General features: G+C 39.2%; 2 protein-coding genes across 5 annotated transcripts in view; one reads left to right on the forward strand and one right to left on the reverse strand.

Moving 5' to 3' along the window:
- SYT11 (synaptotagmin 11) overlaps window positions 1-13,720 on the reverse strand; it is a 33,173-nt gene extending 19,453 nt beyond the window's left edge. The window contains exon 1 of the mRNA XM_051993844.1: window positions 13,438-13,720. Coding sequence (XP_051849804.1) covers window positions 13,438-13,471 — 34 coding nt within the window. The 5' untranslated portion in view covers window positions 13,472-13,720. The remainder of the gene's footprint in view (window positions 1-13,437) is intronic.
- Window positions 13,721-14,929: 1,209 nt separating this feature from the next.
- Window positions 14,930-17,756, forward strand: part of GON4L (gon-4 like) — a 79,363-nt gene continuing 76,536 nt past the window's right edge. For 2 of the 4 annotated variants that reach the window (XM_051993847.1, XM_051993850.1), the window contains exon 1: window positions 15,149-15,469. The gene's annotated coding sequence lies outside the window, so the exon portion shown is untranslated. Of the gene's footprint in view, window positions 14,956-15,148; window positions 15,470-17,756 lie in introns of those variants that run through there. The other 2 variants (XM_051993849.1, XM_051993848.1) reach the window with 2 other exon arrangements.

Below are 17,756 nucleotides of genomic sequence, written 5' to 3' on the forward strand. Positions count from 1 at the left end.
CCCAGAGAACTTCCAGTGATAGTGATTTCACTATGTGTCAAAGCAGCCCTTTCCATTTTGAACAGTTCTAAGTGGGAGGAAATTTTTCTTATTTTGAATCAAAATTTCTCCCTTTGGGACTCCTCTCTTCTTACTCTTCCTCTGTTCCTATTGCTATCTTCTGGGGATTAAAAAAAAAAAGCAGAAAAAATGACTAGAGCTGGGAACAGAAGGCTTGAGTTTGAATTCCAACATTGTTAACTTTTTACTTAAATGACCTTTGACAATCATTCAACAATGTTTCAGACTCATTGCTAGGCACTGGAGCTACTACTTCTGATAGTACTAGTACTACTAGTTAACAGTCATATAGCACTTACTATGTTACTAAGTGCCAGGCACTGTTCTGAGGCTTATTACATGTGATCTTCACAACAACCCTATTAGATAGGTAATAATAATAATTATTATTATATTTGCTAACATTTATATAAGGGCCATGTGCTAAGGAGGATGCTGGGCATATTACAATTATTTTTACAACAACTCTATGAGATAGGTATTATCATTACCCCTATTTTATAGTTGAAGAAATTGAGGCAAACATAGTTCAGTTACTTTCCAGGGTCATATAGCTAGGGAGTATCTGAGGATGGATTTGAATTTGTGTCTTCTTGACTCCAGATCCAGCACTCTCTTATCCACTGAGCCATCTAGTTGCCTCCATTTGAGTTATTCCATTTATCAAAACTGATTTGTCCCCAAATAAGACAAAGAGAAAAAAATCTGTTTACATTCCTTTGGGAAGACAACATATACAAATATACATATACATATGTATATATTTGTATATACAAGGAGTTTACATTCTATTGGGAAGACAACATATATATATTTGTATATGTTATCTTATATGTCTATATGTATGTGTATGTATAAACACAAACACATGTATGTATATATATATTCCTATATATATACACATTCATTCATATATATATATATATACACACACACACACACACACACACACACACACACACATACACATACACACACATATGTATAAAATAAAGTGAGGGTAATTTTTTTGAGGAAAGATACCAGTAATTGAGAGGATTATGTGGATGGTGCTTGATCTGAACTTTGAATTACACTAGGGATTCAAGGAGGCAGAGGTGAGGGGGAACATTCTAGGTATAGGAGATAGCCAGAGCAAAGGTACCCAGATGGGAGAAGAATGTGTGAAGAGCAAGGTCAGTTGGGTGCTACTGGGGAGTGACATGATCTTATCCATGCTTTGGGAACATAACTTTTATTAGTTCAGTAAAAGATGGATTGGGGAGGGGAGAGACTTGAGGTAGAAACAGGAATGCCATGTTTTGTAAAAGTTCTTACTTCTCTGTGTGTGTGACCTGTTCTGCTCCTTTATACTTTCTTTCAGTGCCTCTGAAAGATGTGGTAGAGGGATTCCTGCCCAGGGAAAGATTGGATTAACTGACTTCTGAGGATCTCTCTAGCTCTGAGGTTCTGTGATTTTTCACCACATTCCCAGAGGTTCCAGTATAAGTTTCTCCATAAAAGGGCACTCAATCAATGATGAATGTGTAAGTAGGACGTTTGTAGGCAATATCACTCTAGTTACAAATCTGGAAAAGTTGTATTGTGCCAGATTTCAGATAGCATGGACTTAGACAAATCAAGTCAACAGACATTTATTAAATACCTGTCTATCAAAAGACTGGTTTTAGTCCTGGCTCTGGCACTCACTGTGAGTTTAGAGAAGAGAAGGATGAAAGAAGAAAGGAAAGAAGGAAGGAGGGAAGGAATAGAGATAGGGAGAAAGGAAAGAAGGAAGAAAAGGAAGAAGGAAAGGAGGGAGGGAGGGAGGACAGAAGGGAAGGAAACAGAAAGAGATAGATGGAAGGAAGGGAAATAGGAAGTTAGGGAAGGAGAGAGAAAGAGAAGGAAGAAGAGAAGACAGGAGGAAGGAAGGAAAAAGAAGCATTTATCTATAGGCTACCACATACCAAGCACTACTGTTCTAAGCACTTTACAAAAATTATCTCATTTGACTTACATGAACTGATGCTGAGTGAAATGAGCAGGACCAGATCATTTTATATGTCAACAACAATATTATATGATGATCAGTTCTGATGGACATGGCCCTCTTCAAGATGAGAATGAACCAAATCAGTTCAAATAGAGCAGTAATGAACTGAACCAGCTACACCCAGTGAAAGAACTCTGGAAGATGACTATGAACCATTACATGAATTCCCAATCCCTCTATTTTTGTCTGCCTGCATTTCTGATTTCCTTCACAGGCTAATTGTACACTATTTCAAAGTCCGACTCTTTTTATACAGCAAAATAACTGTTTGGACATGTATATATATATATACATATATATTGTATTTAACATATACTTTAACATATTTAACATGTATTGGTCAAGCTGCCATCTGGGGAAGGGGGTGGAGGGAAGGAGGGGGAAAAGTTGGAACAAAAGGATTTGCAACTGATTGATTCACTGATTGTGAATCAGATGAGATAATTTTTTCAACCAATTTTTGGTTTGTGTCTTAGTGTCCTTGTTTGTGAAACAAGGAGGTTGGAATAGATGCTCTCCAAACTCCTTTCAAGCTCTGACATGCTATGATTCTATGACAGGTCAATCTTCTTCCATATAAGTGCTCAGGGTAGGTGACTTTCAGTCATGCTGAAGATGTAAATGGTGTAGCCACAGACACAAGCAAATGGCCTTAGGTAGGGCTAAAGTTAAGGGGATAAGAGGAAGCTAGGAAGAATGAACAAAAGGAAGATAAGTAATTTTATATCAGAGAATTACAGAATATTAAACTTAGAAGGGAATTTAGAGATCAATTAGTCACTTTACATGGATGCCCATCAATTGGAGAATGGCTGGGTAAATTGTGGTATATGAATGTTATGGAATATTATTGTTCTGTAAGAAATGACCAGCAGGATGAATACAGAGAGGACTGGCGAGACTTACATGAACTGATGCTAAGTGAAATGAGCAGAACCAGGAGATCATTATACACTTCGACAACGATATTGTATGAGGACATATTTTGATGGAAGTGGATTTCTTTGACAAAGAGACCTGAGTTTCAAATGATAAATGACGGACAAAAGCAGCTACACCCAAAGAAAGAACACTGGGAAACGAATGTGAACTATCTGCATTTTTGTTTTTCTTCCCGGGTTATTTCTACCTTCTGAATCCAATTCTCCCTATGCAACAAGAGAACTGTTCGGTTCTGCAAACATATATTGTATCTAGGATATACTGCAACATATCCAACATATAAAGGACTGCTTGCCATCTAGGGGAGGGGGTGGAGGGAGGGAGGGAAAAAAAATCGGAACAGAAACGAGTGTCAATATAAAGTAATTATTAAATAAAATAAAAAAAAAAGAAAAGTTCTATAAAAAAAAATTAGTCACTTTACAGATGAGAGGTAAGTAATTTATATATTCAGCTAAAGAGGGATAGGATTAGAACTAGAACCCAAATATGTTAAGATTGATTCAATTATTTAAAAGAGGGCATACTGGGTATAAAAATAAGATCTGAGGACTAATTACACTGATATACACTGGGACCGGACTTTTTCTTTCCCCCTTCTCTAGCATAGCAGATATACCCATCTGGATAATTCTAGATTTTACTTGAATTTCCTAGGTAGCTAGAGCCAGAGACCTGAATGATCTAAAGAAGGAGAAATCTGGATGGGAGTGGGGTAGAATGGACAAAGGGTTAAAGAAATCACAGAATTTGAAAGTTGGAAGGAAGTTCCATAGCTAGTAACTTATAAGTAGTAATAAGTAGTAACTTATAACTAAAAAAATTCCTTACAATCTTCACTACAATATCGTCAATAAGTGGATAACTTGTCTCTTATTTTCTAATCCCCTTACTTTTCTCTTCACACTCTGTGATTCAGTGTCACTGGTCCCCTTGCTTCTCCTCAAGAAAGAGTTTGTTCTGTCAATATCGGATTACTTATTGTCTAGAGGAGGGGGGAGGTGAGGAAGGAAAAGAAAAATTTAGAACACAAGAGTTTGCAGGGATGGATGATGAGAACTATCTTTGCATGTATTTTGAAAAATAAAAAGCTAAATGGCTTTCTATTGGTTAGGGGGAGAGGAAGAGGGATGTGGAGCACAGGGTTTCACTAAGGTGAATGTTGAGGGCTATTTTTGCATGTATTTTGAGGAGTGAAAAGCTGTTATTAAAAAAAAGTTTAAAAAAAGGAAAAAGAAAATGCTATTATTTTTAAAAAGGTTTTGTTCTGGGCCTTTTCACTAGCTGTCCCGCCAAACTAGAATGTTCTCCCCCCTCATTTCTCTGTTCCCTGGTTTCCTTCAGACCTCAGTGAAAAACTCACCTTATGCAGGAAATCTTTCCTAGGCAGGCTTCATGAATCTCAGTGCCTTCCTTCCCTCTGATATTATCTACAATTTATCTTGTACATGTCTTATTTGTATATAGTTGTTTGAGTGTTGTTTCCCCCATTAAAATGTGAGCTCCTTATTATCTGGGCCTATTTTTTTTTTTTTTTTTTTGCATATCCAGTGTTAGTGCATTCCTTGGCATATAGATAGGAGCTTAATAAATACTTGTTGACTTGATTTGATCTAAGGCTTCTAATGAAGGGGAGATACTACCCTCTTTCCCCTATCCCAGGCAACACAATATACTTTTGGATAGCTCTTTGAAAGTTCTTTTTGGTGTAACACTTAATGTATTAGCACAATACCTGGCACATAGTAGGAGCTCCTACTGACCCCAAGGTTAAATTTGAATCTTTGCAACTTCTACCTATTACTCTTCCTTCAGTCCTTCTAGGCCAAACAGAACAAGCTTAGCTTGTTCCACATGCTAGCCCTTCAAATACCTGATGAGAGCCATTGGAAACCCCTCTGAATATGTATTTCTCAGGGCTAACCATCCAAATTCTTTCAATAAATCCTCCTATAACATGACTCTAGACTCTAGGTCTAGAATCAAGACTCTAGATGCCTCTCTAGATTTTTTTTTTTTTTTTTTTTTTTGCAGCTTATCAATATCCTCCCTAAAGTATAGCACCCAGTTCTGAACATAATGTTACAAAAGTAGTCTGATCAATTTGCATTATAATAGGGTTGTCTCTTTCTTATTCCTGGAAGCCACACCACTGTCAAGTAGTCTAAGATGGCACTAGCTTTTTTTGGGATGTCATAGCAATACAAGTTGACTCATGCATGGGCTCAGTAGTCTCAGAAGGGACAGATGGGAAGGCAGAGTTGGAACCAGCAATGCGAATTTTTAACAAGGATGACTATATAGTCTTTCATTCAGGTTAAAAAAAAATCACAGACTTGGTAAAATATTAAAGAAGTATCACAGAAGATGCTTGATAGCAATTCATATGAAGAAAAAAATAGCTTAGGCTGTACTGATAAAAGAATATTTAGAACAATGGAATCAACTACTATCTTAAACTTCTCAGATCTCATTGAGAGTATTGTTTTTAGCTCTAGCCAATGAGTGGCCAAGTCCTGCTGGTTCTACCTCCACAATACTTAGATCCACTTCTTTCATGGTTACCACCCTGGTTCAGGCCCTTATCACTATTGTAACAATTTCTTAACTGTTCTCCCTATATTTGGTATCTCTGTGGTATCCCATCTCCCCTCTCCACATACAATCTACACAGCTAATATTTCTTGGTGGGGGGAGAGTGATCCGAGTTAGGTGACTTGCCCAGGGTCACACACCTAAGAGTCTGAGGATTATTTGAACTCAGGTTCTCCTGACTCCAGGGTCAGTGCTCTATCCACCACACTATCCAGGTCTATCCAGCTGCTCCTAAAATTGATATCTAAACAATAGGTCTGACAATGTTACTCCTTGCTCAGTAAGCTTCCTGGCTTCCAAATGCCTTTAGGATAAAATTCAAACTTCTCTATTTGGTGTGGAAAGTCCTTCACAGCCTGACTCCCAATTTATATTTCTCAACACATTGCTAATCTTCAATGGTCTAATTGCTTTTCCCTGTACCACATTCTACATTGTTGGACTAGATGTCCTCTGAGACTCCTCTCTTATCTCCGTATCTATGGAGGACTCTCTTGCCCCTTGTCCAGGGGGTTCTATACTGGCTAGTATCAGTCAGCCAGAAATTACTTCGTATTTACTTAGTCTATACTTGTATTTATTTCATAGTACAATAGAATTTATATCCAGAAGGGACCTTAGAGTCCAATCCTCTCATTTTGTTGATGAGTAAATTGAGTCCAAACTTGCCTAAAGTCATACAAGAAGTGACCGAAGTGGGATTCAGAAATAAGTTCTTTGACTCCAAATCTTGTACTGCCTCTAGGAAAGTGTCTAATTCAAGATAGAAAGCAATTCAGAGACACAAATGATTTCTTACCTTCCAGAGCTAATATCTTTTTCTCAGTCCACATATTTCTTGACCTTTGCAGCTTTTGAGACTGTGGATCACTGTCTCCTCCTTAAAATTTCACCCTCTAGATTTTCCTGACCCCCAAAATCCAAATCCAGGAGAGTGGATTCTCTTCCTACCTAACTGATCACTCCTCTGTCTTTGCTGGATCTTTATCTAAGTCATGTCCAGTCCTTGGTGTCCTTCCAGTGATTTGTCTTGGGTCCCATTCTATTCTTCTTCTCTTCTATTTTACTTGATGATATCATCAGCTTCCATAGATTAAATTATTATTTTTAAACCAATGATTCTCAAGTCTACTTATCCAGGCCTAATCTCTCTTCTGACCTCCAGTCTTACCTCTTCAGTCACCCATTAAATATCCTGTAATAGATGTCCTGTAGACTTCTTAAACTCAACATGTCCAAAACAGATCTCTTTATGTCCCCACTTTCACCCCCTAACATCCCCTTCCTTTCTAAACAAATCTATTACTGCCGAAGGTACTATCTTCCCTATAGTCTCCTATATGACTCCCAGGCGTCATCCTCAGTTGCTTACTTATTCTCAGCCCACATATCCAATCTGTTGCCAATGACTGTGAATTTTATCTTTATGACATCCCTATCGCCTCTTTCTCTCCTCTGACAGGGCCATCACTCTGGTGCCTCCTTGGGTCACCCTTAGATTATTGCAGTAGCCTACCAGTGGATCTGCCTGCCATAAGTCTTTCTCCACTCCAGTCCATCCTCAGCTATCTAAGTAAATTTCCTAAAGTATTGATCTGACCATGTGAGCTTCCTACTCAGTAATCTCTGCTGCCTTCTTATTGCCTCTAGAATCAAATAGACAAACAAAAATAGGGAAGGAATGCTAAACTATTAAACCTTTCCCTATTAGCTGGGTGGAATTTAATGTATTGGCAATAACTGTTACAGTTGGTACTCATGAAATAGTTTTCCCTTATAAGATTATTAGCATTGATATATTTGGATCAGTTCTCTTATCACTTTCTCCAGGAGGCAATGAAAAAAACCAACCCAGAATAAAATATTACTCATAGCCAGAAAAACGTGTTAGGTTCAACAATGGCTCAATGAAAGGGTAACTTTGCAAAAATGAAAGGCATTCATAGCCCTTCATCTGTTCATAACTTGGTCCCTCCTACCTTTCTAGTCTTCTTACATCTTACACCCCCAACCACCTGCAAATATTCTGTGAGACAGTGCCACTTGTCTCCATGCTATTTAGTCACCCAGCAATGAACTCCTCCCAACACTGGGCATTTGCCTTGGCTGTCTCCCACACTTGGAATGCTGTTCTTTGCTTACCAATATTTCCTGGCTTTCTTAGTCTCCTTCAAGTCCCATCTAAACTCCCACCTTTTTCAGATAGCCTGTCTAGATCCCTTAGTTCTATTGCCTTTCCTCTGTTGATTGCTTTCTGTTGATCCTGTATATAACTTATATGTACATAATTGTTAATTGTTTACATGTTAGCTTCACCACTAGATTGTGTCAGGGACTTTTTTCTTAATCTTCAACACTTTGTATAGTACCTCACATATTATGCACTTAAATCTTTATTGACTGACAAGCAGAATATGATGTCTACAAGTCCCATAGACAATCAAACACTATCACTATTAAATATACATGTGCTAAAAATCAAAGCAACTAAATCCTTAAAAAAAGAGGAATGAAATGCACATAGCAAAATAATAAAGTGACAAAAGTAGGAAACTTTAATGGGATATGACAAATTAAAAACAAACAAGATGGATATGACAGACTTTAGAATATTTAAAAGACATTTGATAGGATAGGATGAATATAGTAAGGAATGCATTTCTTTTTTAAAAATGCGTTGTAGTTTTATAAAAGTTGAATATGATCTAGGGCATAAAGAACTTACAAATAAATGCAGAAAGATAGAAATCTTTTAATAGATTATAGAATGATAATCAACAGCCTATAGTCAGCCCTAAATGGAGGCTAAGCAATGACTTACTAAATAACGTATGGGCCAAAGACCAAATTACAGAAACAATAAACAATTATTTGAAAAATGCTAATAGTAGTATAAAATATAAAAATTTATGGGATATAGGTAAACCAATCCCTAGAATCAAATTTATGACCCTTAAATGCTTATATTAACAAAAAGAAAAATAATGAGTTGAATAGGTGGCTAATAATTAGAAAATCAACAAACACTAAGCAGCAAAAAAGAAATTATAAGATTAAAGGTAAAAAAATAAAATCAACAATAAAACAGTCAGATAAACAAAATAAAGAATTTTTTTCAAGAGATTAAAATAATTGATAAACTGTTAGCTTATCTGTGTTCATATTGTCCTAATTTTATATCAACCCACTCCATGAAAATGTAAACTTCTTGAGGGCAGAGACCAGGTGTTTTTTTTTTTTTTTAAATTCCCAGCACCTAGAACTGTGTCTGACACACATATATCAAGTATTTAATAAAATACTAATTGACAGAAAAACAATATGTGTGATCACACCAATATAAATGAAAACAACAACAAACCTGAAAGTTAATACTACATAATTACTAAGCTTGGTCCTAAAGGAGAGGTGAGGAAACACATCTCCAGTTCTTTACAAAGACAGGGGATTTTAGGTGTGGAATACTGCATGTGTTGTCATACTCAGTCAATGTGCCAATTAGTTTTCATTAACTGCTCCCCCCCTTTTTTTTCCTTTTAAAATCTTACAAGTAATAACTCATAAGTTAGGAGAAGATAGAGGGTCACATTTGGAAAGGAAAGTGATATAAAAATAAAATTAAAATGTAAAATAAAAATGCTGAATGATGTTACAAGAAAATTTCACTTAATATAAAGAAAATTTTTCTCACAATTAGAGCTATATAACAATGAAACTGGCTGTCTTGTGAAGCAATGAGTTCCCTGTCACTTCAGCTGTTCAAGCAGAAACTGGATGACTACCTAACAATAGGGCTGAGAAGAGAATGCTTAGATGGGGATGGCGGGTTAGAATAAATTATCTCTAGCTCCTATCCAATTCTAAAAGTATATGAACACTGCTATATTCCAAGGAAAAGGGAATATATTAAAAAAGACATTTTAAAAAGGAATTTTTTGTATTAGTTTCTCTATTTTATCCAAGCTACAAGTGCGGGGGCTATTTGGGAGCCCAATCCAAATATTGATGTATTGGCAAGGGAATTTTGACTTCCTCTATTTCCAGCCTAAGCCTGTTTGCCCCTTTTTGACAACCTGTGGCCCTCACTTGTGGGGGTCTACTTATATTGATGCTGAACTTAGGGTGGATCAGCCTCAACCTTCATAGTAGCTGGGATTACATGCAAGTCCTACAATACTCAACTTAAAAAAGGTAATTCTAAGGTACAAACAAGGTAAACAAGATAAATCAAAGATACCCAGAGTGGTGTATAATAGACCATAAAAGGGGAAAGGAGCTATTATATTCTATTATAGTACTAATGCACATGGCAATCTCCTAGAAGGAATAGAGAAATCATGCTTATTAATTCTTTTGTAGCACTTCTACCCAAAAAGTAGCTAATAAAATCTTATCTATAATATGTATTTTCACAGATATTTGTTGAATCAATGCATCTAGCTAGCAAAATGTAAAAGTTTCATCAAGGATGAAGGGATGCAGGTGGAAGCTTTAAACAATATATCAAATCAGAAGGAGATGCTCTCTGTAACTTTTATTCACCAATATATGTACTTTCATGAAAACTAATTTTTCCTCATTAGTGAACATAAATATTGAAGGAACTCTAGGATAGGAAAATTGGGTTAGACTATGAGAAGGTAGAACTATAGAACATTGGAATTCTACTGGTAGTCCAATCTCCATATTTGGCAGAGAAGCAAAATAAGACCAGAAGGTGTTTTTTGAGAATCATTTGAAATTGAGATTTAAGAGATGAAACACTATATGAGGGTATAACTACAAAATTCAAGTCCTATATACAGATATGTGGTGATTTACTTGACTATTACACTTCCTTCTTGTTATCATAGTTTGTGAAATTTTCACCTCCTAGAGGAGGTGTGGATAAAAAAAATACTGATTTTCCAGTTTGTGAATCAGAGGTGTCAAACTCTGAGCCCAGCTGCATGTGGCCCAAAACCTTCTTGAGTGCAGCCCAAACCAAGTTAAAATGTAACTGAGAGATATTTAACAAAATAAATAAAAATACAATAAAATAGACATAATGTTACATTTTAAAAGTAAGTCAATATGCAGCCTGTGAAGAGATCCTTATGTATGATTTAGTAGTCCCATTTCTTTTTTGTATTGGATACCATTAATAGAAATTATTTACTACTTCCCACTATGTTCTTGGTCATTATAGTATCTTATTCCATATCAAGAGACAGGGCAGGAGGTAATCACAGAAAAGGAAGGGACAGATGATCATTTAATTAAATATACTCCTAAACTTTAACACATATTTTAACATATATAACATATATTGGATTGCTTGCCATCTAAGGGGAAAGGGTGTAGGGAAAGAGGAGAGAATTTGGAACACAAGTCTATGCAAGGGTCAATGTTGAAAAATTATCCATGCATATGTTTTGAAAGTAAAAAGTCTAATAAAAATATACTACTAAATAAAAAACCCTATTATTTTTTAATACTATTTTGAATTTTTGAAAATCACATCCTATTGTCAAACATTTGATTGGGAAGGTAATTGAAACTAATGGATAAATAGAGTTTCAGGGCAATTGTAAATTACAGTGAGCTCTGGACTCTTTTGGAAAAAAACAAAAACAAAACTAACAACAGCTCAAAAAGTCTGGGTTTGAAGAATGGTTCAGTCAATAAATAGTAAGCAGTAGGTGCCAGGCACTGTGGTAAGAGCTGAGGATAACAAAAAGAGGCAAAAGATTTCTGCCCTCAAAGAATTTAAAATCTAATGGTTCTGTGTGACCTGGATAAGATACTGAGATGTTGTTTTCTCATATGCAAAAGAGGATAACTATAATGGATTTTATAATGACAAAATATTTAAGGTACTTTATATTATAGACACCCTTTGAAGTAGGTACTATTGGGAGCACTACCATTTTACAGATAGGGAAACTGACTTGGAGATGTCATGGCAGCATAGGACTTCATATCTAGTTATGAAATGACTTCAGAGGCCAACTGGTCCCATTCCTTCATTGTACAGATGAACAACTTGACATTCCATTAGGGTGCTTGCCTACCTTCCCAAAAAATCCAAAAAAGGATTCTTTCCATTTCCTTTTCCAAGACAGTTCTCACTCTTTCAATGTCCCAGGAAAGACAATCTTTCTGAATGCTTTTCCATACTGATCATTTTTATTGGGGCACTGGGACAAAAATTAAACAACCTATTATTGAAGAGGAGGTAGAGTTTAGCAGAATCGGTAGAAGGATAAAGTCAGGATCATAAGAAGAAATAACAGGGTGATAAGAACATCATTGACAACCTCAAGGGGAAATGTATTACTCCAAATAGGGAACAAGATCTGGAGATGCAGATGTGGGAGAAGGAAATAAAGTCAATGATGCAGACTTTGGGATTTCTTTGGGCAGAAGTGGTTCCAGTCAAGGAAGTTTACAAGATAGATTTTTAAAAAACAATTGTATATCTCCCTCCTTGTATCCTTTGAGCTTAGATCCACTTCCAAAGGCCTCAAACTTGGTAGTGGGGAAAGCAACCAAATCCAAGCAAGACTTTGTCCGCCCTCTGGTCATTGAAACCTTGATGACCAAGCTTCCCGGACAGATCAGGAGCAGAGAGAAGGGGACTCTCACGTGAGGAAAGACAAGCTCTCTTGATCCTGATGACTATCCCATCAGGGGGTAAACTAACAAGGAACATGGGGCATTCCTTCCTCAGGGCAGTGGAGACTGAGAAAGTTGGGGGCTTCAGGGTTTGTCCGCTAGCAGAGAGTAGAACTCTGCTCTACAGGAAAAGGGCTGTTTCCTCTCTTCCCAATCTCATCCCTCTTGGCTTCTCTTCTCCCCTCCCCCAGGGCCGTAGCTTATCCAGCAGGGGCCAAGTGGGGCTGGGCCGGGACGGGCCGCTCTGAGATGACGTAATGCTTTCTCTGGTACACAAAGCGGCCTCCCCCGGGCTCCGGTCTCTCCCGCCCCTCCTCCTCCAGCTTCGGCTCCGGCCCCGCTGGCGAGGGTTCGAATCCCCCTCCTGCCGCTCTCCAAGAGCCAGCTCGGGGGACCAGAGGAACAAAGGCCCGGGGAAGGAGGGTCTAGGCGCAGCCAGGCGGCCCAGAAATAGACATCACGTCATTCTCCCGGCCCGGCATCGCCAAACGCCATTAGGTAGCATCGTACAGATCCCACCATTACTGTGCAGAATGCAGCCTCCGAGAAAGCAGCCTGGCCCCTCAGCCCAGGAGGTCCAGCAGAGCAGCTCAGAGCTGCTCCTCTCCTGCGCCCCCTCCCCCCCGCCTCACTCCCGGGAGGCCGCCTCCCCTGGCTGCCAGCCACTCAGCCCACAATCCCCAAGCTGCCATCTTAATACCCCATCCCCAGTGCCACCTCCCTCCCCTGCAGCCTTATGATGTAGGGAGGGGAAGGGACACCGCCCTTCGTGCCTTAAGGGGGAGGGCTTGGCCTCCCCATACCTGCACTCCAAAAGAAGGGCTTCAATTATGCTGTGCACCTCTTGTTTCTCATCCTCTTGGTGCTGACAGTGACCCAGGAAAGGTTTTCAAACCTTTCTCCCACGTCTACTACTTAGCTCTGGTCTGGTGCCAGTCCTGGCTTTGCCCATTCCTGCAGTCCACATCCCCAAGGTCTGGGTTCGGTCCATTGCCGGCTGCTCGGCATTCCTGGCCTAGGTTTTCTAGGTCGGACACTGCCAGGGCCCTCGCTCGGTCAAACTCATTTCTCTGCAATTAGGTCGTAGTGTCTCTGCTATAGTTCCAACCGCCCTCTGCTTCATTTCCCCAACCCTGAACCCCACTCACCAAAGCTGGGTCGAATGTTGGTGATCTCGGCCATGGCGTAATCAGCAGCACTTGCTGTAAATGGGTTCCCAGCTTCCCGACAACTCCTGCACCCCTCTGTTAGTGCAAAGGCCGCAGCTGCAAGATGCCGATAAGGGGAACGGAGGAGGAAGACTTCTCCTGCGATGGCCTGGCCTCACCGTGCCAGCTGCGGGTCCACCTAAGATGCTCTAGGGATGCTCTGAGCTAAAGATGCAGGTGCAGCCAGACTGGTCCTGATGAGAGGTAAGCTCCGCCCTTTTCCGAACAGTCCCGGGCAGAAGACTCCGCCTCTCTCCGAACAGTCTCAGACCAGAAGTCTCTCTACTTTCCGAAACCTACCGAAGAAGAGACCACGCCTAGTTTCGAAGCTCCGGGATTGAAGACCCCGCCTTTTTACGAGTATTCTGGGAAAAGTGCAAAAACCTGGAGGCCAGAAGGAGGAGACTGGCGATTTGAATCTTTCCGTGATTATCATAGGAAATCCTATATTTTGGATCACTAGATCTTAAAATAGTAGCAGAATGTTCTAGCAGAACACAGAGAAGTGGAAAAAACAAATTTCAGACTGTTTGAATTCCATTATTGATTAGATTTTTGCTATTACGGTGCATTTCTATGTAACCACAGAATGTTTTTTATGGACCTCTTAAGAAACTCTAGTTGTTAGTGATTAAGGACCAAACCATCAAAGCTGCGCACTCAAAAATCACGTCCTTATGATTTAAAATATCCTTTCTCCAGTTATCTTTCTAGGGATCAAATGATTACATAGCTTTGCAAAACAAAAACAAAAAACCCCACTCCCAAACAAACATTCCCTCAAAAAACAGAAAAAAAACAAAACAAAACAAAAACTCCTTACACCAACTCTCAGCATCACTTTAGTTACGGAAAATTTGCTCTAAGATCCTGTTTTAAAAATCGTATGGAATTTACCAAGATTTTAAGTCAATCTTATAAGATATTTGGATGGTGTTTTATAATTTCTTCATATCCATGTAGGACTTTGGACGGAGCTAAGTCCTTGTAGGAGCTCATAAGACATAAATACATCACTATTTGATGTACTCTTGATTTAATTCAGTCCCTGAATCTCTTTCCAAGGTCCCACTGACTTTGCTCCAAGAAAGGTAACTGTATCTAGAAACCAGGTAAGTTAACACTTCTCATTTCTCCAGATTCCAAATCCTACATTTCATATACTTCATGGCAAGCAAATAGCCCTCTTCGTGCACCTCAAAATATTAGCTTTTAGTTGAGGATGGGCGAGCGAGAAGAGAAACTTCGAGGGATGGTCTCTTTAACTTTTTTGCCAATGACAAACTTGTCAGCTTTGGCTTCATTTTCCCTGATTCAAGATGTCAGCCAAAAATGAGCGCATGCTCAGTTTGGGCCCAACTTCCTGGAACGCGGTTCGGGGACGCGCACGTTCATTTCTGGCGTCGAGCGACTTCCGGTGGTGGCCTGAGCGGAGTTTCCGCGGGCTCAGGCCGGCCGGTGAGGGTGGCTTGTCGCGCGGTCCGGGCGGGAAGGAGGCAGGCGGGAGCGAGGGAAAGGGACTTCCGGGGGTAGAAATTGAGAACTATAGATTACGGAAAGAGACGAAGTAACAGAGCTGAGGATAGACGGACCCTATAGAAGGATGTGTGAGGGACGGTGGGAAGCGGGAGTTGGGGGTCAGGGGTCACTTGGTGGACTTTGGGGGTCAGCGTTCGCCTGAGGGGGCTTGTGGGAAGCTGCGGCCTGGGACTTCTGGAGGCTACCTTACCTGGGAAGGTGCTGTACGTACTAAGGGGAGAACGCCAACCTGAGGCCACTTCCCAGGAATTGGGACCCTGGGGCCTTGCTCGAGCGGGCAGTGCAGTGGCCCCCGCTGACTGTTCCTGTGAAGCCACAGTTCCAAGGGACCAGGTGACTTCTGTGGGAACGACTGACTCTGTGTATGCCATTGAGGTGCTGGCAGCTTGGCACCTGAGTCCCAGTCCAAGCTCTTTCGACAGACTAACTTTGGGCAAGTAACTATTTTGCTTTTACGGTGCTGTAAAATAGTCAACTAGGTGTCCTCGTCCCAACTTCGGTCTTCACATGGCTGAACATTTAAGTGGTTAGGTGTTTATCGCCTGTGAGTTGTTACCTAGGTGGTGTGATAGAGTCACTTAATATCTTTTAGGGCTCAGTGACCTCATGTGTAAAATAAAGGAATTGGGCCTTGGGAATAATCTTTTAAGATTGTGAATTGAGCTAAGTGTTATGGTCCAAAAGAGGGGGGGCGGTGTGTTTGTGATGAAATTAGCTCATCTGTGAGTATAAACCTATGAAGGAAACTTTCTACCTATGCAGATTGAAAACAATTCTGGAATTTACAGGCTTAGAAAACTTGAGAGATTAACTGACTTTTCTAGGAAACAGCCAGGAAGTGTCAAACTTTAATTTAGGGCTTCCTGATATAGAGAATAACTCCCTTTTCCCTTTTTATTATTTGTGTTGTCTTTCCCATATGACATTATCATTTAGAATCTTAAAAATAGATAGGACTTGGGAGGTTATTATCTTATCAAACCATCCCTGTGTAGGAGTCTTCTCAACACATATCTTACAGATGGTCATGTAAGATTATGCTTGATCTTTATGCAGTGAAGTGAATTGTTTCACAAAGCAACTCATTACATTTTTAAAAAGCTATAATTGTTTCAAAGTTCTTAAATTGAACTAGTTTGCTTTCTGTAACTTCTGCTTGGTCCATTTCTGGCCTTTGAATATGCATAAAGTATAATTAATCTTTCTTATAATAACCTTTTCTTGAAGACATCTATCCTGTTTAGTCTTAAGTATTTTTTCTAGTTTTAATAGTGCTCTTTCTCTTAATCAGTCTTTATAACAATATTTATAGTTTGTTCACCATCATAGTTGCTTTCTTCTGATCATTTTCCAACTTGTTAGTGCTCTTTTCTGAATAGTACAGTATGGCAGGACTGCTTACTCTGTCTTGTCTTATAGTTTATAGTTGTCCTAATTTAGCCTAAGTTTGTATTAGTTTTTATAATAGTCATTCTGATAAGGTCTAGATTTAGGGAACCAAAATGAGATTAGGGTTTCTAATTGTCAGGGAGTTAAATGATAAGGTCTAGTGGCAGATTAGAGGTTCAGGGAACCAAATGGAGAGTTTTGGCTCCCCTGCAACCCCTTGGGATTCTGCACAAGGGTAGGGAGTTTTGGGGACTCCCTTCTGGCGGCGCTGAGGTTCTCTGTAAAAGAATTTACAGACCCCAAAACCTAGATTGATAAAAGAACTTTAATTATAGAGAAGGTTAGAAATCCTGACAGAGGCATAAAGTCTGATTAGGAAAATAGGTGAGGATAACACTGGAAAACAATATTCTAGTGGACAGAGGCTCCTTGGCATCCCAAGCATGGCATAGCTGGCATGTTTTAGAACCTCTGCAAAGAGAGGTTTTATCTTGGCTCTTTTATATTGAGTGTCTTAGTGGGGGCTGGGACAGCCCAAGTTGGCTCATCAGCTTGGGCTGGGATTTGAATAGAATTCAATGAGTTTCTGGACTGAACTGACCCCACCTAGATGACAAGGATGAAACTGTCCCTCGTGGCTGGGTCTCTCACTGAGGCAGAGTTAAAGGAGATTTTCTCTTTCAAGGATTTTTAGAGTTTCGGAGTCCCCTCTTCAATTCCATTGAGGGGCATGTTGAGTTTTTATCCATCAAAATCACTAGATCTTTTTCATATGAACCACTAAATCATTTCCCCCATTTTGAAAGTGTTTGTATTGATACATGTGATAGTGCTTCTTCCATCTTTAAAGATCCAAGAATTATCTTCAATGTAGAGAAGATCTAATTCAATTCTAATTGATCAATGATGGACAGAATCAGCTATACCCAGAGAAGGAACACTGGAAATAAGTGTGAACTATTTACATTTTTATTTTGCTTCCCAGGTTATTTTTACCTTCTGAATCCAATTCTTCTTGTGCAACGTGAGAACTGTATGGTTCTGCACACATATTGTATCTAGGATATACTATAACATATTTAACATGTATAAGACTGCCTGCCATCTAGGGGAGGGGAATGGAAGGAAGGAAGGGAAAAGTCGGAACAGAAGTGAGTGCAAGGGATAATGTAAAAAATCACCCATGCATATGTTCTGTCAATAAAAAGTTATAATAATAATAATAAAACAAGGGGAAAAAAAGATCCAAGAATGCTTTAAAAACATGATAGAAAAGCAAATTAATATGTTCAGAATTGTGTATATATCATTATTTGTCTAGTGCTGGGATT

The sequence above is a fragment of the Antechinus flavipes genome, chromosome 4 (assembly GCF_016432865.1).
Source record: "Antechinus flavipes isolate AdamAnt ecotype Samford, QLD, Australia chromosome 4, AdamAnt_v2, whole genome shotgun sequence".
In the NCBI taxonomy this organism is placed as follows: domain Eukaryota; kingdom Metazoa; phylum Chordata; class Mammalia; order Dasyuromorphia; family Dasyuridae; genus Antechinus; species Antechinus flavipes.